The 24,515-nt window shown below is 37.9% G+C and overlaps 1 protein-coding gene across 3 annotated transcripts in view; it reads left to right on the forward strand.

Moving 5' to 3' along the window:
- NT5C2 (5'-nucleotidase, cytosolic II) overlaps window positions 1-24,515 on the forward strand; it is an 85,224-nt gene that overhangs the window by 21,199 nt on the left and 39,510 nt on the right. For 2 of the 3 annotated variants that reach the window (XM_060768310.2, XM_060768311.2), the window contains exon 3: window positions 9,889-9,962. In XM_060768310.2, coding sequence (XP_060624293.2) covers window positions 9,889-9,962 — 74 coding nt within the window. Of the gene's footprint in view, window positions 1-7,582; window positions 7,923-9,888; window positions 9,963-24,515 lie in introns of those variants that run through there. The other variant, XM_060768312.2, reaches the window with a different exon arrangement.

Genomic DNA, 24,515 nt, shown 5'->3' on the forward strand with positions numbered 1-24,515 from the left:
TCTTATTGTCAAGAAATTCCTTCTAATGTTCAATTAATATCTATCCTCCTGCAGAGGAAAACCATTGAACCTGGTCCTCCCCCCAGGACCAGGTTCATGACACCTTATTATTAAAATATTAATAACAAAGTGTCATGGAAGTCTCTCATTCATCAAGGTTGACTTTATGGCAATTCAGGCACAAAACATAGTAAGCAAAACTTCAAAAAAAAAAAAAAAAAGCTTGTTTCTACTTGAGATATTACGTTGAACTCAGATTGCCAAAACCTTTCAATTGATGTGCTGTACTAGACCCTTTTCTGTCCATGAACAAAATGTCATCAGTACTTTTTTCTATGTTCGAAATATAAGGTAAAGGTAAAAGTTTCCCCTTGACATTAAGTCCAGTCTTGTCCGACTCTGGAGGGTGATGCTCATCTCCATATCTAAGCCAAAGAGCCAGCATTGTTTGTAGATGCCTCCAAGGTCATGTGACTGGCATGACTGCATGGAGCCCCATTACATTCCCACTGGAGCAATACCTATTGATCTACTCACATTTGCATGTTTTTGAACTGCCAGGTTGGTAGAAGCTGTTCTAGATATACCCGATTCTTATTGATTGTGCAGGACCTTCCAACCTTTCCTAATCAGTTATAAGATTCTTGAACAACCTTTTATCCTTGTTTCATATTGTAGTTAAAGTTTTGTGCTATACCTAATTAAATAAATGCCATTTTTTCTTTATAAGAATAAAATTTCTTCAGGGTCTCCTAAGAATCCATTCAAGATGCCTGTAATTGATTGGGGATGCTTCCATCAAGATATTTTATTCTAAAATTATAAATACTTCACTGGTCATTGGTCTTTGGAAGTTTTTAGACCTAAGCATGATTGCTATGATAGCTAAAACTTGGAGCTGATTGTAATATAATACAAAATATTATACCAGTTGGCTGTTTTGTGCAAATTTTGACAGCAGTCTTTCTTTGAGATTGTTTAACCTTTAAAGAGAATATCAATCCAATACCCGATAGAACAGATACTTAAATTGCATGGACAAGTATATTTCTGTGGGTTTTCAGTGGACAGTTTAGCCTTTTAAATAAATGTGCAGAGTGAAACACAGTGTATATATGCTTAGTAAAGGTAAAGGTTTCCCCTTGACATTAAGTCTAGTCGAGTCTGACGCTGGGAGGTGGTGCTCATCGCCATTGCCTTCCTGTCAGAGCAATACCTATTGATCTACTCACATTTTCATATTTTCAAACTGCTAGGTTGTCAGAAGCTGGGACTAATGATGGGTGCTCACACTGCTCTGCGAACTGCTGACCTTTCAGTCAGCCAGTTCTGCAGTCAGTGGTTTAACCTACTGCACCACCGCAGTCCCCCCCCCCCCCCCCAATGCATAGTCTTAGCCAAAAATATGAATAGAGGGGAATGATAGCTTTTGATGTCTATTTGATAAAATGCTATTTAGGATTGCAAATGCTGCAAATAAATATATATACAAAACAGGGAGAAACCATTATAAAGCAATGAGAAAGCAGTCCTCATCTTCAGGTATTATTTGCATTATTAGGATTCCAGCATATTTATTTCATGGTCCCCTCCCCCTCCTCTTTAGAGGAATAGTTAATGCCATCTTTACATCTTATATCCTTTTGAAGACCAGTGGTTCTTTCATAACATTTTCTTTACCAGAGACCCATTTAAAATATATTTGTTGCCAGACTATCAAGACTTAACTCAATATTTTAAACACTGAAGTGCATCAAGTATCTATTTAGAGTTGCCCATCAAGGATTTCTGGATTTGAAGAGAGGAGAGAATTAATAAATGTGCAGGCTCCGATTTTTATTATTTTTATTATTTTTATTCTTTCCCTCCCTGTGAGGACATTGTGGCCTCCTGAAGGTCTGTCGGCCATAGATTAAGAACTTGCTCTTGTAGTCTGTGGCAAATGCCTATGATGAAAACAAAGTCAGCGGCCAAGTTGTAGCTACCTTCTTACTGAAACATTTGATAATGGGATGGTGCCTTTGTGTAAGCAGCTATTGATTCCATAAATTTCAAAGTGGAGATAACTTCAAGTTGTCATTATTAGAATATTCTTCATTGTGTACAAGTAGAACATTGCTTCCTTTAGTTCTTGTTGACTTATCTCGGGTGGGGATAATTATGTGAGGTTGGCCCTTCTGTAGGAGTACAGTCATGCACTGTGATTGTAGTTTGACAGGAAGGAGGTTGAGTATGAGGCACCAAGTTGCTGTGATGTCTATTTTTTAACTCTGAGGGAATACTTCTAGTCACTCTTTGGATTATTGCATGTAGTTATTTGGTGTCTGACAGCTGTTGCTAGCAAAGGTTAAACAATGGAAAGAGTTCAGGTTGCATTCCCTATTGTTACTAGCAACTGCCGAGAAACAGAACCCAGGTATTTACGTTCATTTTATTTTTATATTTAGAAGTCAGGAGTTGTAACACTTAAAGGTAATAGGGCAAAACTGATTATTTCCTGACAAATGTGTATCTTATGTGGGTGCTTCCAATTTAGACACAGGTTAGTGTGAGCCATGCTGTAGTGAAAGGCGGTTTTACTATAGAGTTGGAATGAAGGTCTGGAAGTCCAGCCTCTATTTCTGGATTCTACTCTGTCTTTGCAATTGCTTTGACTTCACTTTAGACATCCTTCTATATTTGTATCATAGACTTCAGTGAACCAGTTTGGGGTGGTAAAGTGCTCTGTCCGAGGTGAGGGATTAAAAATTAAATACAAAATGGGCACTGTGAACTCACCAGGGTTTGTTTTGTCTAGAATGAGAGTGAAAATAAGTAAGGGACAAATTAATTTGTTAAGTTGAATGGCAATTGAAATAATTCAAAATTTAAGGTTTACGCCCTGACATCAGAATGCTAGTTAAGATCTACTTAAAAAATACAATTGTTCGAGTTTTTGAAGTTGTAAATTACCACAATCTTTCAAAATTGATTTGGAACATTGTAAGACAAGAAAATGTCAAAAGAATAGGTTGGATCAGTTAGTATATTATCAAGTGATAATCCAAAGACATTGAAATACCCCAGTGTTTTAAGGATTTCAATGTATGTTAACTGAACGTGTAAAAAGTAATCCTATCTTTATATTTAGAGAAACAAATAAATGAAGAAAAATTCCTAAATATACCTGAGTACAATCACCTAAGTCTGCCTTTCTAAAAACAACTCAGAATATGGGAAGTCATAATGAATGTTGTTCAAGCAATGCAATGTGTAATAAATTAATTTAATAACTGACTCACCAAAGTTATGTGTGGCATTTGAAAAGTTTTTGTCATCATGGATAGTACGCTGTGGTTTTATTAAAATGTGGTTTAGCTGCTAAACTTTTTAACTGCTGGGATACTATACAATAATTTCCTCTTTCCCATGACTTATTTATTGATAGGGATTTTTTCCGTAATGAAAGTAAAAGATCAATAGCAAAACAGTGTGGAATTCTATGTGCTTGTTGTAGTTGCCTGTGAATTATTGGAATTGTTGGATTGAATAGAAAATAATTTTCTTTTATACTAAATATATATTTTAAAAATCCCATGTGCAATCAATGTAGTAAACAATATAATTACTTTGTGTTATTTTATTAATTTCCAGTTTATAATCCATATCAGAATACAGCCTTGTACTGTATTTGCATGTCTACAAATTGATGCAATTTTCAATTGATAAATTGAGGGACCAAATTTTTGTTCTCTAAAGCTGTAAAATATGCATCATTTTGCAACCACTTTCTACTTTTTGTTCCAATTATTACAAAAGTTTTGTTGAAGCTTCTATATTTTTATGTAAACAATTTGAAGAGCTGGGGTCTGTGTTTGATTGTTGCCATTCTTCAAGAGTGGTTTGCATATTCAGATTATGTATAGAGACATATCCTTTCATAATAGTTGTTGCCAAAGTAAAAGCTTTGCCCCCTTAATGTAAGAAAGCCAGTGAATTGGAAAACTAGGTCGCTGCAACACCATCTGCACATATAGGCCTCTGTTGGCGTTGCTCAAATTTTCAGTTTAGAGATTAAATGGGAAATTATAGACACTGGATTGAGATAATTTTACAGAATTTTATAGTTTAATAATTTGATGGGAAACAAATTAAGTGGTGATTTTGTGTCTTCTTGGGACAATTAGAATGTTACCATGTGTTTCCTAACAGTTTTTCTGCTCTGTCTCAGTTTGTAGAGGGTAGTAACTTCAGTGTGCCTAAATGGGCCTCTGTTATCCTTTACACAAATCACCCTCCCCCTTCCCACAAACAGTTCTGGGGGTATGTTGAACTGTGGATATAAAATATGTGGATAATGTACCCTAAAATCACTAGAACCTGTCTGGTTTGAAAGTTAGCATGGCAGCCCATGTTAGTACTTCAGTGGAAGACCATCAAGGAATGCCAGGTGCTTTAGGCTGTTTCAGAGGAAGATACTGGCAGAGCTATATCTGAGTATGCCTTACCAAAGAAAATCCAATGAAATTAATGGAGTCTCAATAAGTCGACAGATGAATTGGAGGCTCAAGGGCACACACAGTAGCTTCAAGTACAGATTGCAGGAAAGTAAAATTTTAATAGGTTCTTTTGGGGTTTTTTTGGGCTATATGGCCATGTTCTTTAGGCATTTTCTCCTGACGTTTTGCCTGCATCTATGGCAAGCATCCTCAGAGGTAATGAGGTCTGTTGGAATTAGGAAAATGGGTTTATATATCTGTGGAATGACTGGGGTGGGGCAAAGAGCTCTTCTCTGCTGGAGCTAGGTGTGAATGTTTCAAGTGACCACCTTCATTAGCATTTGAAGGCCTGGCTGAAAGTTTATGATGCAGAGGAAGGGAAGTCTACCGAACTCCCCTACCCCGATCTCTCCCCACTCTTCCCTTCTATTCCCACACTTCCCTACCTAAATCTCAACCAGCCCCCTTTTCCCCTTGGGGGAAATCTTTCGTTGAGAAGTATTAAGATGTGCCTGGTTGTTTCCTCTCTGCTGTTTTGCTGTTGCAGTTTTAGAGTTTTTTAATACTGGTAGCCAGATTTTGTTCATTTTCATAGTCTCCTTCTTTCTGTTGAAATTGTCCACATGCTTGTGGATTTCAATGGCTTCTCTGTGTAGTCTGACATGGTGGTTGTTGGAGTGGTCCAGCATTTCTGTGTTCTCAAATAATATGCTGTGTCCAGGCTGGTTCATCAGGTGCTCTGCTATGGCTGACTTCTCTGGTTGAAGTAGTCTGCAGTGCCTTTCATGTTCCTTGATTCATGTTTGGGCGCTGCGTTTGGTGGTCCCTATGTAGACTTGTCCACAGCTGCATGGTATACGGTAGACTCCTGCAGAGGTGAGAGGATTTTAATATGTTGTCTATGCCAGGATTTATTCAAATTTGCAGACAAACATAAAAATTAACAGCTATTAGGTTTCAGCACAGTTGCCTCACGTGCATTTTCATATATTTTTTTAAATTAAAGTTTTTGATTTACATAAAACAAGGGGAAAAGGGGGCTGGTTGAGATTTAGGTAGGGAAGTGTGGGAATAGAAGGGAAGAGTGGGGAGAGATCGGGGTAGGGGAGTTCGGTAGACTTCCCTTCCTCTGCATCATAAATTTGAATGTGGAGTTTTTCAGTGTTTCTTATTATTACTATTTAATTAGTTCTAAAGAATAGATATTTCTCCCTTACCCCTTTTGCTTGATTATATTAAAATATCATAGAAATAGACATTTCTGTCTAATATCAAATGATTTTGTTTTTCTCTTGCTTCTGCTCTTGCCAGTGATGCTAAAAAGTAGTGCAACCTCCCCCCCCTTCCTTTCTAGATAATGTGGTTATAAAGATAATCTGCTTTAACATGCTATCAAAAATGAGATAATCACATATACATTTTAATATTTCAAAAAATCATGTGAAATTTATGAATTTCTGGTTTACCCTATATACATCTACTTGGGAGAAAGCCTCAATGAGTGTAAGCATAAATTAAGTTGTTATTATTATTATTATTATTATTATTATTATTATTATTATATTTATTTATACCCCACTTTATCTTCTCAAAGGGGATTCAAGGCGGCTTGACATAAAAGCATTACTATACAATGTAAAATAAACAAGTACACAAACATTAAAAGAGAATTAAACACAAAGCACACTAAAATTAGTTAGAATCTATCAAAAACATATTCAAAGTTAAAAACCACAGCACCCCCTGACCATGTCTTAAAACCTTCATCTTTAAAAATTTGCCGGATTAAAAGGGTTTTAGCCTGCCACCGGAAGGACAGTAGGGACGGATCCATTCCGGCTTCCCTGGGCAGGGAGTTTTGGATTCGTGGGGCAGCCACTGAGAAGGCCCACTCTCTCGTTCCCATCAATGAGGTTTAGATGGAGATAGGACAAGAGAAGGGCCTCTCCTGAAAATCTCAGGGTCCGGGCAGGTTCCTACAAGGAGATGCAGCCAACCAAATAATCTGGACCTTAGCCGTCTAGTGTTTTAAAGGCAATAACCAGCACTTGGAATTGTGCCCGGAAACAGACTGGCAACCAGTGGAGCTACTGTAATGGGGGTTGTCCGTTCCCTGTAGCCAGCCCCAGTTAGCAACCTGGCCAGCTGAATTTTCCTAGCACTCCTCAGAGGCAGCCTATGTTACAGTAATCCAGATGGGATCTAACTAAGGCATGTACCACCATGGCCAGATCTGGCTTCTCAAGGAAAAGGTGCAGTTGGCGCATGGCCATCATGCCCTGGGGTTGCACAAGAAAGTGTTGAATTCCTCCCTCTGCAATGATGAAAAAAGACATATGCGGAATATGTCAATAACAAACGTCTGTCAATAATTCCAAAATACAATTGGCCTAGGCTTTAGAATGTGATGTGCAGCTTGGGGCAAGAATTATGCTCCAAGAGAAGAAGGGGAAAAGTACTATTTTCTACCTTTTCAATGACCCTTATGTAGTGCTAAAGGGCTTTGCTTTGGGACTGGTGCAAGAAGGAATAAGCTGGAGAAACGGGAAACAAAACATTATTCTCCTACCTCCTTTAATCTAATAGAGGTGTGCATCGCCCTGATCCAATCTGCTCCAACTGAGAAACTACCAGCTGCAGGCCAGTTCCTCCCCTTCTCCTTCTTCCAGCGGAAATACTCAGCATTCCACAGCTCCTAGACTGAACATAGATCTTTGGACCATCTGTGGGGGCCCATTTTGTTTTAATATATTAACTATAATCTGAAGATATCCCAGAGCATTGATAAGACACTACCATATTTTGCTTTTTCCTACAAACTGATAGTTGTTATACCACCAAGGTTCTAAGAAAAGAGAATTACTCCTCATTTTTAAAAAACTTTAAACCAGGATGATGTTCAGCAGCACATTTTATTTTTATTTCTAGAATATATTTTCAGTGAATCATGAGATATTTTCAAGAATATTTCTTCTGTTTCGTTTTCCTCTAATATATTATGAAGTTTGCTATTATGTAACTTTTAAGAATGTCATCTTTAATTCCCCTTCTGTCTCTCTCCCCCCTCCTTTGTACTCTGCATGCTCTACTGCAAAAGCAGGCAGCTTGCCAGGAAACTGTGACTTCTAGGGCAGCATGGAAAGTTAAGGGTGAAACAAGCTAGTATAGCCAGAGAAACTCGATTCCAAATAGTCTTCTGTAGAACAGTGATATCCAGTGACTTACTATATTAGCTGCAGATACATATTCTGTAGCACTGACTGAGGAGATATGCAGCATCTTCAGTTTTCTTCAGGCATAACGATCTTCTAAAGTGAAATCAGTACGAAGGAAAATTGCATATATGTAAGGATAGAGAGCCTTCAGGATTAGGTAATGTGATCAGTCAAGTCGTTGAATTAGATGGCTGCAAATTTCACAAGAAGAGTGTCCAAGTGAGATGAGGTAAGACTTTAGCACTGGAATATGATAGTGTGACCTTGGATGTTAACGGTTTGCTGTTCAGATGTTTGTACTTATAAACTGAGATGTAGTGACACTAACTGTTTATTCAGTGCTTCGTTTGGGGAAGAAAATCTCTGAGAACAGAAACAATTGATTGTTCTTTTTGTATTCGTCTGCTTATTTTTGTGTCCTACATTTTGTCTCACAGTCCTGTAAAAATGACATGCTAGATTTTCATCCATATCATATTAGCAGTTTGACTAGGGTATCCAAGCAAAATGTTAAGATATAATATGCCTTTTAGAGGGGTATGAAGGAAATGTGATTATGATTTTTGTAATTGCTCACCTTTTTCCTTATGAGAGGGTATTACTTGCTGCTGCTCATGAAGGTGTTTATAGCATTCAGTGAATGTACTACAGTTCAGTCAATATTTCAAATAATGTTTTCTGAACATATAAAATGAATGGCTTCTTGTTATTATGGCTGTGGATTTTTGAAATGTCACTATTGCTGTATCAAATCAGCAGCTAGATGAGCTGTGCGCAAGCAAGAAGGGCTAGCTTCTGTTTATTATCTATTTATTTGCTATTGTCCAGAAGCTCATACCTGCCGGTTTTGGAATGGGCACTGCAGGAATATGTGCTCCAACATAAACGTATAGCAGAGTGTTGGCCTGACTACTTGGTCTGTTGTTGAACTGCATATTTAGACATGCATAAAGTAAACATATATGTGAACACATCTTACTTTGAAAGATTCTCTTTATTAAGCTTTGTTGGTGATAGTATTTGAATACAGAAACACATCTTTCCTTCTTCCTATTATACTACAACGCCTGTCTCATTCTGAATTGATTGATTGATTAATTGTAGGATTTATATATTGTTCCACATCAAAAAAAGTTAAGAGTGTTGTAAAAGTCTGAACACAAATACAAAAACAAATATGTCAGTAAGACTGACTGCTGTATGACTTTAATCAAAATACTTGTATCATTTAAATATCATGGAAGTGAGCCATGATTTAGAACAAAATGAGGCAGAGATGAGTTGCCAAAGAGTCAAGCAATCCTTAGAATAACTCAAATCGAGAGCCGAATAGCCAGATGTGAAGCCAGGCTGAAGAAGGCAGATTGTGCAAGAGGATTAGATGTAAACAACATAGGATTGCAGTGCAAATAATGACATACTAATGATCTGGTTAGAAATGAGAAATAAGAGGGGGGGGGGGGGAATGAAAATTGTTGAAAGACATGATATTATCATTTCTCTCTCTCTTCATTTTGCATTAAACTATATTAAACTGCATTAAACATATAATGCAGCATGATGATTTGGACAGAAATACTATTTTGATTATAAAATTAGATGGGTGACAATTTAATTTATGTTTATTTGTTCAGTTGCAATAAGTTGTCTTAGAGCTTTATATAATGGGTTCTTCACAGAAGCATTAATAACACACAATTGATTTTGTGAGTCACTTTAATTCTAAAGAATTGCATGATTCACTGGAGTTTAATAGGTAAATTATCCAGATTTGGAGGCCTAATTTTATTGTTTTGTTTTTGTGCAGTGCTGTATATATTGATGGTGTTATATAAGTAAACATTTTCTGGCCAATATGGTTGTTTACAGACCTGGTTAAAGTGTTGTTATTTTTATATTCATGCCTGTGTATATGAAAAATCTAGCTTGTTAGGGAACTAGGAAGTAAAACTAGTGTGGATATCTCCAGCAGTGTTTGACATCATTATACATATAATATCAAACAACTGGATTTGATGTAGAGATATTCTTGAAATCAGTGCCATGTTCTGAAGCAAATGTGCATAAGATATTACAAAAGCATAGGTCTTCATGATTTTGTCTTTTGATATTCCATTTTTAGTCACAATATAATTCATGAGGAATAATTGCATGGTAAAATACTTACCATTGGGTTTCTTACTTTGTTTCTACAGGGTTTTTGTGAACAGAAGTCTAGCCATGGAAAAAATTAAGTGCTTTGGATTTGATATGGATTATACCTTAGCTGGTGAGTGTGTATTAATATATATATATATATTCATCATTGAGTATAGACTAATATGCCTCAAGGTAGCAAGTGCTTTTAAAAAGAAAAGTAATCTATATAAGGAAAGAACTAAGCAACTTAACATCTGCTCTGCTCTTCTGTTATTTCTTCCTACAATTTGTCTGTTTTAGGTGAATTTTTATTTATTTTATTTGTTGTATCATCAGGGAACATGTGTTCATGTACGTGCGCCTGCACACACAAGGATATATTTCAAATTCTTTAAAATAATATTAGCATATTTGCTCCCATTTTGGCACTTATCACTATATTTCCTTTATAATGGCCAACCTTTAAAATGGCTAACATTTACAAATTAGGTTTTAATTTCCTTTACAGATTAATTATTAAGATTCTTGTTTTCCTTTGTTTAAAACCTGTACATCCTATCCCTCTTTTTAAGTTGATATTATTACTGGAATTGTTGTCTGCTGTTTTTATTATTTGGTAGTCACTGTTGCAATACACGTTGATTGCTTTCTGTTTCTTTTTGGGACAGTTTTGTCTTTGCTCAACTGCACATCTTTTTTATGCCATCATTTTTATGACATTGAAATATCTGATTGTAATAGTTGGTTTAGTGAGGTTACCCACTAGGTAATGGGTATGATTTTGTGTCAGCCTTCTCTGCTCCTACCTTCCATGTATGAATTACTCCCTCTACTATTATCACTTATTGACCCTTTTCTTGTGTTACACACTTCACTAAAACTGATAGCCATTTACTGTGAAAAGAGACAGAATTCCCAACCATTGATACTAGAAATGGAAAATAAAATAATTGATGCCAACCAACTAATGTCCCCAAAGTTACTCTTAGACTTCCCCTTCAGCAGTACCTTTCTGTCTTGGCACCCCCTTCGTGCCAAAATATTGTAAGATAAAGATAAAGGTTTCCCCTGACATTAAGTCTACTTGTGTCCAACTCTGTGGGGTGGTTCTCGTCTCCATTTCTAAACCAAAGAGCCAGCATTGTCCATAGACATTTCCAAGGTCATGTGGCCACCATCACTGCATGGACTGCCATTACTTTCTCCCAAGGCAGTACCTATTGATTTACTCACATTTGCATGTTTTCGAACTACTAGGTTGGCAGAAGTTGGGCCTAACAACGGGAGCTCACCCCGCTCCCTGGATTCGAACTGCAGATCTTTCGGTCAGCAAGTTCAGCAGCTCAGTGATTTAACCTGCTGTGCTACCAGGGCCCCCAAAATATTGTACATATATATAAATATGTTTCAGTTGTATAATTTATCCAAGTCAAGTTATTTTGCTTTTTGTTGGCATAGGACTAAAATTAACTTGGCATGGGGGTACATAAATGTCACGATGCATTACATTACTATCTAATTTGACCTAGTCTGTAGAAACTAAAATGAAAAATTCTAGGAGCAGCTTTGATTTAAAATGAAAGATATAGAAACCAAGCAATCTTAAACACTATTTGTGATCTTACATGATCCTGTTTTAAAGGAATTACATTCAGTTACATTAATTATAGTCACTTGCGCATTTTCCAAATGAATTAAACAACAGCTTCTGAAAGCCTTGGAGGGAAAAGTGAACTCAGGTCAGTTCTGTGGTTAGATACACACAGTTGTATCATTAGGCTCCATGTATTACATAACTGTTACTGTAATACTCCCTATTTTTTCTTGGCTCTTTTTCATTTTTACAAGGTAACAAGAAGTTACTATAATAAATCCTTAATTATTATTTATACTGTATAGTAGTATTTCAGTTAGAATTAAGAAGAAATTCAAAAATATTTCAAGATATTTGTGATGTCTTCTGTTTTGTGACTCCATGCTACTCTTGTATAAAGGATAACTGCAGTCATTCAAATATATTAAGGAAAAAATATTGAAAATTAATCTGATCTAGTTTCATATTGTATTCTTCTTGTAGCAGTAAACTTATTGTTCTCTTAGTTGAAGGAGAACATGTTAATTTATTTATAAAGTTAAGTAATTCATTCTGTAAGAAAAGGAAATTTGGTTTTAAAACTATATCTGTAATATCAGTGCCCCTCAAAGATTAAGATAAAAGATTCAATATTATGGGAACATAAAAAAGGAAGAATATTGTATAAAAATAAAGCATCTCAGTAATTCATTGCATAGCGTTACCTTTTTTTCTGTTTGCTTTTATTTTTGAGTTTTTCTACACTTTGGAGAAAGGAGTAGGTTCATATTCATAAAAGTTCTTGCAAAAATAAAAACCAGTTTGTCTCCTACCTTTCTGCTTTTTATCATACATTCTCATTTGTAAAATTGTAATAAAATTTGATATATTCTTATAAAAATGGAACTAAAACAAAATCCACACCTATACCTAGTTCTTTCCCCTCCATTGGACTGTTTTATTTGATGTCTAATTTGGCCTCAAGTGATGGTTAAACAGGAAAACATGTGCAAATTCATATAATGGGGAATGTTTCTTTAGCTTATTTTTGTGATTAAAAAACTTAGTAAAACCTTTTACAATTATTGAGTTCATGATTAAACTTAGGTAATTTTATATGGGATCATGTTGTTGTATATAAATAGCACTCTTGGCTCTTTTGGATGGGAACTATAAAAAGGTTTAATTTAGTAAGAATTTGTATCAAGATACAGTTGTGTATTAAAAATTAATCTTGCTTTGTGAGTCAGTGCCTGATTATGTTACATGTGGCTTAATGTTTCAAATGCTTTGTCTTATGTTGACCTGCATTGTTGGAATTATGAATGCACATACAGATGGACAGGCCAATATATTGAAGTTTATACTTTGTGGCTGTCGTCCTATGTATGTCTGAGTGCCACATGAAGACTTAATGTTTATTAAACATGTGGAGACTCAGGCTGTCTGTCAGTTAAATTCAAATTATGGTTCTATTCAAGTTATTATAGCTCATTGAACATAGGAACAGTTGAAAGTGCTGTGTTCCATCATTATCTAAAGCGGGGGGGGGGGGGGGGGAGGTGCTAGCCAGTTAGACAACATGCATGAGCCAGGGCCACTTTTTATAATTTTCCCTTCCAGAATGCATCCAAAAGACCTCTATGGTGTGTAGAGTGCAGGTTCCCCAAGGAGTAAGACAAGAATGCTTATACTTTTTTTTTTCTAAAACAGATTTTTTGCTCCATTATGTTTCGTACACATATCAAACCTTTTTTGAAACTAGGAGTGAACAGGAAGTGATATATTTCTATGCTTACCTCCTTTTGTTAAAAAACATCTCTCCATTGTTTAAATGGCCCAAGAAGGTCCAAAAACATAAAATGCTCGCTTGTCTACAGATCATTGTTTCTTACACTTTGGGCCCCAACCCCAAATGTGATCCCCTTAGCTCAATGTTGGGATCATGAAGAATTTGGCAACAAAGGATTCTAAATGCCACCCATTCACACAAATCATTGCAGTGTTTACACTGGACTCTGCAGAAGATGCTTCAGCTATACTTCATAAAAAGGAAAATCAGTCTGTTTAGCAAGCCTGGTAAATGCTGATTTATTATCAGTAAATGTTTGATTTTAAACTTACTTTATATACCTATATATCCTGGGTCACATAAACATTTTTTTGGATGGAAAGGGGTTGCAAGTGGAAAAAGTTTAAGAAGCCTCGTTCTAGATGACATTTTGCTGCAACAGACTGATTTTTTTAGGCACAGGTGTGGTGGGAGTATGACCCTGGCAAGATCCCCTAGGGCAGTGGTTTTCAACCCATAAGTTCCCAGGTGTCTTGACCTACAACCCCCAGAAATCCCAGCCAGTTTACCAGCTGTTAGGATTTCTGGGAGTTGAAGGCCAAAACATCTAGGGACCCACAGGTTGAGAATCACTGCCCGAGGGCCTAAAGTGTCCGTCTTACCATTCCAACAGTTGTCCACTTCTGAACTAGATCATTAACTCTCTGAGAAGCAAATGCACATTTCCAAAATTTAAAGTAGGGTTCTTTCCTAACACTGTTTTGCAGCGCTTGATATTCCCTGGTATTCTAACATCTCAATATTAACGTAGCTGGAGCCTATTTGACTTACAAAACTAGACAAGATTTGATGCATTTTTGCTGCATTTCCTTTGAATATTCACCGTATTTAATATATGATGTTACATGTATACACCAGTGGAGCTCGCTGGTGGCATTGAGTTTCTCACTTCATAGGGTTAGTGAGTCACAAAATCTCACTCTTTTGTAGGCTAACCAGAATGCCTTGGCTGAACTGGAAAATAGCCATTGTGGTGTGGTGGTTTTGGGTCTTAGTATTTCCAAATTCTAGTCCTCAGTGAGCCATAAAATCACTGGGTGAGGCCAGACTGATCACTCTCTCAGTACTATGGAGGAGAGGCAAGTACTCTGTATTGAGTGCCATGGGGAAATGGCAGGATATGAATGCAACAAAGAGCAACAACAGATTAAAATGCATACATTAAAATACAAGATATAACTGAAAGCACAGAAAACCGTTAAAAACTGATTAAAAGCATGTAAGCATAAGATTCACACACAAACCAGTGCATTTTAAAATCATCCATACATATAAAATGACAATTAAAATTCATTGCTTAAAATCTGACTACATGGGTCTGCCACACTTTTTAATGCTTTTAAAAAAAATCATAGAATCATAGAATCAAAGAGTTGGAAGAGACCTCATGGGCCATCCAGTCCAACCCCCTGCCAAGAAGCAGGAATATTGCATTCAAATCACCCCTGACAAATGGCCATCCAGCCTCTGCTTAAAAGCTTCCAAAGAAGGAGCCTCCACCACACTCCGGGGCAGAGAGTTCCACTGCTGAACGGCTCTCACAGTCAGGAAGTTCTTCCTAATGTTCAGATGGAATCTCCTCTCTTGTAGTTTGAAGCCATTGTTCCGCGTCCTAGTCTCCAAGGAAGCAGAAAACAAGCTTGCTCCCTCCTCCCTGTGGCTTCCTCTCACATATTTATACATGGCTATCATATCTCCTCTCAGCCTTCTCTTCTTCAGGCTAAACATGCCCAGTTCCCTAAGCCGCTCCAGACCCTTGATCATTTTAGTCGCCATCCTCTGGACACATTCCAGCTTGTCAATATCTCTCTTGAATTGTGGTGCCCAGAATTGGACACAGTATTCCAGATGTGGTCTAACCAAAGCAGAATAGAGGGGTAGCATTACTTCCTTAGATCTAGACACTATGCTCCTATTGATGCAGGCCAAAATCCCATTGGCTTTTTTTGCCGCCACATCACATTGTTGGCTCATGTTTAACTTGTTGTCCACGAGGACTCCAAGATCTTTTTCACACGTACTGCTCTCGAGCCAGGCGTCCCCCATTCTGTATCTTTGCATTTCATTTTTTCTGCCAAAGTGGAGTATCTTGCATTTGTCACTGTTGAACTTCATTTTGTTAGTTTTGGCCCATCTCTCTAATCTGTCAAGATCGTTTTGAATTCTGCTCCTGTCCTCTGGACTATTGGCTATCCCTCCCAATTTGGTGTCATCTGCAAACTTGATGATCATGCCTTCTAGCCCTTCATCTAAGTCATTAATAAAGATGTTGAACAGAACCGGGCCCAGGACGGAGCCCTGCGGCACTCCGCTCGTCACTTCTTTCCAAGATGAAGAGGAAGCATTAGTGAGCACTCTCTGTGTTCGTCCACTTAACCAATTACAGATCCACCTCACCGTAGTTTTGCCTAGCCCACATTGGACTAGTTTCCTTGCCAGAAGGTCATGGGGGACCTTGTCGAAGGCCTTACTGAAATCCAGGTACGCTACATCCACGGCATTCCCCGCATCTACCCAGCTTGTAGCTCTATCGAAGAAAGAGATCAGATTAGTCTGGCATGACTTGTTTTTGATAAATCCATGTTGACTATTAGCGATGACTGCATTTGTTTCTGTTTGCAGACCGCTTCCTTAACAATCTTTTCCAGAATCTTGCCCGGTATCGACGTGAGGCTGACCGGACGGTAGTTGTTTGGGTTGTCCTTTTTTCCCTTCTTGAAGATTGGGACCACATTGGCCCTCCTCCAATCTGCTGGAACTTCTCCCGTTCTCCAAGAACTCTCAAAGATGGTTGCCAATGGTTCCGAAATGACTTCCGCTAGTTCCTTCAGTACTCTTGGGTGTAGTTGATCTGGCCCTGGGGACTTGAACTCATTAAGAGCGGCCAGGTATTCCTGGACGACTTCTTTCCCAATTTGGGGTTGGATGTCCTCCAATCCCTCATCCACTCCATCTTGCTGAGGTTGAAGACTCTCTTTTTGTGAGAAGACCGAGGCAAAGGAGGCATTAAGTAGTTCTGCCTTTTCCCTGTCCCCTGTCAGCATTGCCCCATCTTCTCCTCGAAGCGGTCCTATCGCCTCCTTGTTTTTCCTTTTTCTACTGACATAAGAATAGAAGCCCTTTTTATTGTTTTTAATGTCCCTGGCAAGTCTGAGCTCGTTTTTTGCTTTAGCTTTGCGGACCTTTTCCCTACAGGTGTTGGCTGTTTGTTTGAATTCTTCTTTGGTGATTTCTCCCTTTTTCCACTTCTTGTGCATGTCTCTTTTGTGTCTTAGCACAGTTAGAAGTTCTTTGGACATCCATTCTGGCTTCTTTGCACTTGTCCTATTTTTTCTCTTTGTTGGCATGGTTTGCAATTGCGCCTTGAGTATTTCACTCTTGAGAAATTCCCATCCATCCGTAGCTCCCTTGTCTTTTAGTATCTGTGTCCACGGAATGCTGCTCAGCGTTTCCTTCATTTTTTGGAAATCAGCTCTCCTAAAGCATGTTCTTTGTTGAATCTCTTCCAGCAGGTTATTGCCCAGTCTAGGGGTGACCACTAAAAACATCCTCTGGGTGATAGTTGACAGTCTGTGTATGGGGCACATTGTATGGGAGGAAGCAATCCTGCAGGTAACTTGGACCCCAAACCATGTAAAGCTTTAAAGGAAATAACCACCTCATTGTCTTTTTCTGTAAAACTAATTGGCAAACCAGTGGACTGATTTTTAATATTGATGTGATGTGCCTGTAACCAATCTGAGTGTAACTGTAACCAATCTGGCTACCATATTTGTTTAAACTAACTGGCGTTTCCAAATTTGGTGCAGAGATAGCAGTTTATGGAGCATTGCAAAAATCCAACTCTGATGTCACCAATGTGTGCACAACCATCTTTCACTCTCAGAAGGGGAACAATTGGTGTATTATCTGAAGTGGATAATAAGCACTGCTGGTTGTCACAGCAGTATCTGAGCTGACATTTGGAGAGAGATTCCTAATCTCCAAACGAAATATTTCAGGTTGACAGTAACCCTATCCAGAACTGGTTGACACACTTCCAGACCCAGGTTAGGACCCTTAATAATCTTGTCTGGATTAAGTTTCAATTTGTTTTTCTTCACCCAGCCAATTATCTTCTCCAAGCATTCATTCATAGCAGATGCACTAACCTTAATTAAGATTGTTTTTGAAGGTGTGGATAAATATATCTGATTGTCATCAGTGTGCTGATAGCATCTCCCCATGCTCCAAATGATCTCTCCCAGCAGTTTCATATAGATGTTAAAGAGTATTGAAGCTTAGAATAACACCTTGTGATAGCCATATAACAGCTCCTTTTTCAAGGAGCAGCTATCCCCAAGCATAGAATAAAAAGAAACAAGTAAATAAAGTAGCATATGACTAATAAAATATTATTACCGTATTAGCTTTGACTAATGAAATATTCATTAAAACAAAACAGATGATTATGTTTTTAAAAAATAGTAAGCTAACTGTGCTTTGACTAGATCATTCCCTAAAAGACATGGGAGCCACAGCATCTGTTTCCCCTGATCCATAAACTATGCTCTGAACAAGAGGCCACTGTTAGGATGTAAAACGGAGAAACAGAGTGGTTTCCCATTGGCAAGGGAGTCAGACAGCGATTTTACTCCCCCTGTCTGTTTAATATATATGCAACACATAAACAGAAAGCAGGATTAATGTCAGAGGAAGCAGCATTTAATAATCTAGAGCTGTGGATCTTATTTTAGGTCTTGCAGCCCACAGGTTGGGAACCACTGCTTTAGACCATTTAAAGGGTTGCATCTATGCTGACCAATTAGTGCTAGTTGAAGGCAACTTGACAATGAGATATTTAGATGATGCACGCAGCAAAAGTACACAACACCATACATTAAGGGCTTTAACCTGAGATACACAAAATCAGAGGATAGAGCTTGCAGTGTGTTGAGTGGGGAAAGGGGATAACATCCCTTGCTATAACAGGATAGACTTTCGGTTTTCTTGAAAGAGACACTTAAAAATCCTCTCTGGATCCATTCTGGATAATCATCAGTCAGCAAACTAATATTTAGTTTTTGGGCAAGGTTCTGAAATGTATGGGGGATACTGGATTAGACGGATTATCTAGCACCATGTCAGGCTGCTTTCTTGTCAAAGACTTCTTTAGTTATTTTGGTGGATGACCTAAGACAGGTACGAGACGGTCAATGTGTCCCTGTTGATTTTGCTAGATTTTGGTTTTTTTCTGAATGGGATTTGGTGATACTATTTTACAGTGATTTTGTTCCTTCCTTCCAGAAGGTAATGCTTGAGGTTCAACAACCCCCTGGCCGTTGGCGTGGTCCTGTCCCACATTGTTGTTGTGCGTCTTCAAGCCATTTCTAATGTACTGCCAACAAAACGCATATCATTGTTTTTTATTGACAGTGTTTGCCTTTGCTTTCCTCTGAGGCTGAGGAAATATGACTCGTCCAAGGTCATTCAGTGAGCTTTCATGGCTGAGCTGGTATTTGAATCCTTACCTTCAAAGTCCAGTGCTCAAACTACTATACTGCACTGGCTCTCTCTGTCCCCTATTATATTTAATATATACATGAAACCACTGGTAGAAGCTATTTTGAGTTTTGATAACAGTGTGCTGATGACACTAACTCTATTGCTATTTTGAACGCCAAGTTAAGGAACTTGTACAGTTCTAAACTGTAGCCTGTCATGAATAATGGACTGAACAAAGAGTGAACAAATTGAAACTTAATGTAGACAAGATGGAGGCGCTCCTAGTTGAAAAGCAGAGTAGACAGTAAGGATTCAATCTTTGTAGGATGGGGTTACACTTCCCCTGAAGACACATGTTTGTCGCTTGAGTGTCCTCGTGGATCTGTCTCTGAGCCTGGAAGCTCAGATTTCAGCAGTGGCTAGGTATTAAGTTGCAAAATTAAAGCTTGTGTGCCAACTGCACCCATTCCTTGAGATGTCAGATCTGACTATGGTGACATATTCTTTAGTGACATTCCGATTGGATTACCATAACATTGTATGTGGAGGCTGTCATTGAAAAGGGCTCACAAACTTCAGTTGACCTAAGAACTACAGCCAGAGTCTTACTTGGCTGGCTATAGGCAGAGCACACAGTTTCCTTGTTGCAAAATCTCCATTGGCTGCTGCCCTGTTGTTGGACACAATTTAAAGTGCTAGTTTTTCCCTGTATTAAAGATGAGTTTTTGTATCAATATGACAGAGCTAGGATCCATGGCATTTGACTTGCTAGAAAAACCATTATGTCTCTTTTAAATAAAAACTGTTCTAGTATTGGCCTGTTTTAAAAAGGAAACACTAAGGTGGGTGCAAAGATTAAAATGGAAAAGGAAAACCCAAAATTTAGTAAGTAGATAATATTCCAGTTAGGCAAGAAAATATAGTAACTTTGGGGAAAATTTTATTTATTTATTTATTTACTATTCTTGTATACCGCTGTATCTCAAGCCCGAGGGCGACTCACAGCGGAAAAGGTGAAATGGGAGTCAAATGCTGACAAAGAGTGTGTTTTGGAAAACAAACTTCCTAAGTTTGGAATCAAATCAAGCCAAGGAGTCAGCAACCTAAATATAGAAGTGTCAAAGAAATTGATGTCATGTGAATTCAATGACAGATGTTATCAAGTAAGATGTATTGTTAATCTATTTCAAGATCAAAATTATTTTCTGCAGCTGTTACAAATGCACTACAAAAACAGTGTGATATGATACTGAATGCATGTTGGTAATGGTGAGCATTATATCTATTCACTGATACTTATGGTCTGTCTGGAAAGAATAATGGCTTTCTCTTAATTTATATTCATTTGTAACAGATGTTCAGAAAACAGCCCTATGAAGATATTTCCCATCACTCACATGTTCTCCCCTTAAAGAGTAATTCTACTAAATATTAATTAAGAAAAAAAATGGAATGCAGCCTTGTTTATGCTTAATCCTATCCAGCCCTATCACTTAACAGGCAACTGAAACTAGTGTCACATTACTGTCAAATTTTGGTAAACCAAGAACACCGAGTAGTGTTCACAATGCCTATGCTGAGAATTTCCTTTTCTGTGCTAAAGGTAATTAGGAATTTGAGTGTTTGAGGGAATGGTAGAGAAGCAAACAATACTTGTTTCATAGCTGACTCTTTGTTTCTCAAGTAGGTTAAAAGGAGAATCGGTTTTCTCTTCTCTAGCCCTCATTGTAAATGAATCCAAGATGGCAAAATGTATGTTCCATTCTATAATTGCATTTCTAAAACTATCCATGCTCTTCTTGGATTTACAAACAGGTAATGGAGGATTTACTCTTCGGAATTCTGAATAATTTTGTTATTGTTGTCTAGAAATTAGTTTATAGTTTAATCTCTGTGTGTGTGTGTTTGTGTGTTATGGTGCTACTTAGAAAATAGCTAGACCCTTTGTGAAAGTTGCCATATTGTTGAATCATGCTTAATGGTTGCTTAAAATGTTTAATAGTGCTCTTGGAGTGTTGTGCTGTAAAGCTTTCAGTTTGTTGAGATTTCTCATTGGGTAGGGTGGAGCACATGGTGTGTGTGTCTCTGTCTCCCAATAAATCATTAACTGACAGACTGCTACGGTGTGAGACATCGTTTGTTTGGGAATTGGATCAGGATTGAGGTCCCTGAAAAAGCAAGTTTAACACAACAGGCAATAGGATTTTCTTTCAGCAATCTATCTGAAGATCGTGGGACCATTTGAATTCCGTGGTTTGATACCGGGAAATATGAGTGGTGTTTTAAAATATTTATTAGGAACAATTTTCTAAACAAAGAGCTTCAAGATATTTTACAACCAATACAATGTAAAACATATAAATTAAAAATGTATCACAACATACAGCTGTGTGTGCGTGCCTTCAAATAGTCTGCCTTATAGTGACCCCATGGATTTCAAAGTGTTTTCTCAGGCAAGAGATGGTTTTGCCAGTTTCTTCCTCAGAAAAATAGCCTACAGCACTAGGCATTTATTGGTAGTATCCCACCCAAATGCTATATTTTCCCACAAGAAATCATAGTAATATGGTGTGTTAGTGCAAAAGGAATGTCTGCTACCTTCATCTTTGGGCATATTTATACAACCCCTGGAAAGCTTCTCTCATAGATTTCTTTCCAGTGACAATGGGAGATGATCCAGGGGGTTATAGTTTGAGATGGTACCAAATAGGAACAATGACATGACCTTTATGGCTTCCTAAATGATATGGATATTAAACTCATACAAGTTAAAAAAAATCATGTTAGGAGCAACTTGAGAAACTGCAAATCGCTACTGGTGTGAGAGAATTGGCTGTCTGCAAGGACGTTGCCCAGGGGACACTCTGATATTTTGGTGTTTTCCCATACTTGTGGGAGGCTTCACTCGTGTCCCCGCATGGGGAGCTGAAGCTGACAGAGAGACCTCATCCGCATTCTCCCCGGATTCAAACCTCTGAACTGCTGGTCTTCAGTCCTGCCAGCACAAGGGTTTAACCCATTGCGCCACCAGGGGCTTCATATAGAAGTTAGATGTGGTTGATATTATAGATATATGGTTTCTATCAGGAAACCTATAGTGCAGAGGGTTAAATCTATAGATTAGGTATCAAAATTGTGTTCTATATTGTGGGCTAAGGCATAATATGAAGTAGGGGTCATATTGCAAAGTTGAAATTTGACTGTGGACATCATCATAGAATCATAGGATTATAGGGTTGGAAGAGACCTTTGTGGGCCATCCAATCCAACCCTTGCCAAGAAGCAGGAAAATCACATTCAAAGCACCCCTGACAGATGGCCATCCAGTCTCTGTTTAATAGCCTCCAAAGAAGGAGCCTCCACGATACTCTGGGGCAGAGAATTCCACTGCTGAACAACTCTTGCTGTTAGGAAGTTCTTCCTAATGTTCAGGTGGAATCTCCTTTCCTATAATTTGAAGCCATTGTTCCATATCCTAGTCTCCAGGGCAGCCGGAAAACAAGTGTGCTTCCTCTTGCCTCAAAGTGCATACTTTTTGTTATGATCTGACTTTATATATTATCTTTATTTGGAGGAATATTCTTTTTCATTTTAGATGGATTTATTGTAATTTCCCCCTTTCCCAGACAGTTTTGTTATCAAGTCCTGCCCAGTTTGCCACATAACTTTATCCTAACACATTTTCCAAATCTCATTTAGTCCACTCATTTTCCAAATAGGATTGTTTGTACCTTCAACTTAACCAATTCAAAGTGGCTTAATTATTGAACTGTATATATGTACAATTTAATTCTTACCAGGACACAGTCTAAAGTAAATAAATTAAAGTATCTATATTAAACTAACGAGATTAGCACAGACTTCTTAGAATATAAGAAGAGCTATGTTTGATCAGATCAAAGGACTGTCTGGCCCAGCATTATCTACGCACAGCAGCCAACTAGGCGCCTATATGAAGTCACTGAGCAGTACCTGAATACAGCAGTGCCCTCTTACTTATGCTCTCCAGCAACATATATAGTTTTTGAAGGGAATATATGTCTTGAATAGTAGCCAGTGATACTATCCTATGGTGCTACTGTATATTTTGATAGCTACTGGCTTTTATTTTCTAAGGTGGTTTGAATAGTATTAAGCTACATTAATTAAGCTGCAAGCCTTTCAATGCAGTTTGCCTCCCTACTTACTAAGTGGGTCTCACTGTTATGAAATGTGTTTCAAAGAATTTAAATTGACATTAATGGATAGATCTGTCAAAATCAGTTTAAAATGTAAATGTAATAAATGTATAGAAAGCCAAATGTCATAAAAGCACAGAGAAGAACTCTTGCATTTGTGTCTTGCTTGTAGCTTTTCTGGAGACATTTTGATTGGGTTAGGTTGATCCTTGATTCTGTTCTTGATAGCCCATAAAGCCATATTTTGGTGCAATAGTCTGGAAGTTTAGCACCGTGGTCCATACAGACTGTTTCAGCACAAACTAGATTTTTAAGGAATTGTTTGGTTAAATTTAGAAATCAATTAAATAAAACATTTTTAGAATTCTTCCTTTTTTCCATCTCACCTTTTTCCTGGGATGGGAAAGATTTCCAAAAGTTTAGAACACCGAAAAGCTTATCTAACAAAAGTTAAATGAGCTATTTAGCTTCCAACTTTAAAAGGAAAAAGTGCCATAGCCCACAAGTTATAATTTGTTTCCTGTGCTGTTAGCTACTTAATGACTGTGATACTGTCAGCTACCTAATATTCAGATTTAAAAGCAGACATTACTTTTGACACTTGTTTGTTTGTGTATGTGGATATATATTTCTGTTTGTCTGTCTATATCTTAATTAACATCTATCTATCATAGACTTATCAGAACCTAACAAATATTTTCAATAGCTGCTTTAAAATTAATTTATGGATGATTTAGCTATTTAAAACATGCAGTTCAATACATGGGTGTTTACCAATCCACTGTGAATGAGATCACTGGAAAAGCCATCTCTGAGTATTCCTTGCCGAAGATGTGTGAATATGCAGACTAATGCGCATAGGATTGCAGTCTTTGAGGCTTGCTTCAAAGTATGTATGTATTGTATTGTTGCTCTAATGCATTTTCATACCCTGTAATCAGACCTGTAGGAGCCCCCAGTGGCGCAGTGGGTTAAACCCCTGTGCTGGCAGGACTGAAGACCAACAGGTCGCAGGTTCGAATCCAGGGAGAACGCGGATGAGCTCCCTCTATCAGCTCCAGCTCCTCATGCGGAGACATGAGAGAAGCCTCACACAAGGATGATAAAACATCAAAACATCCGGGCGTCCCCTGGACAATGTCCTTGCAGATGGCCAATTCTCTCACACCAGAAGCAACTTGCAGTTTCTCAAGTAGCTCCTGACATGACAAAAAAACAGACTTGTATAAGTAATAATGCAACTAAGACATACTTCATGGTCCATCAACCCTACCACATCCTTCTTATATTTGCCATAATCTGTATGTGGTATGGCAGAAAAGTATTGAGACTGATTTTCGGTTACCCATGAATTTTACTCTTGTGTGAAAATCAAGGTTATCCCCTTCAAAGTAGTTTCCCTTGGGCAGCTACATAGTGATGGAGATGTTTCCATTGTTCATAGCAATGGTGGAAGGCTTCTCCTGAAATGATTTTCATCTCATTGGTTGTGCTCTTCCGAAGTACAAAAATTGTATCCTTTCAGGAAGTTTTTGAGCTTGGGAAATAAAAAGGCATTAACAGGGACTAAGATCAGGTGAATGGGGGGGGGGGGGG

Source organism: Anolis sagrei, chromosome 3, assembly GCF_037176765.1.
Source record: "Anolis sagrei isolate rAnoSag1 chromosome 3, rAnoSag1.mat, whole genome shotgun sequence".
NCBI lineage: Eukaryota > Metazoa > Chordata > Lepidosauria > Squamata > Dactyloidae > Anolis > Anolis sagrei.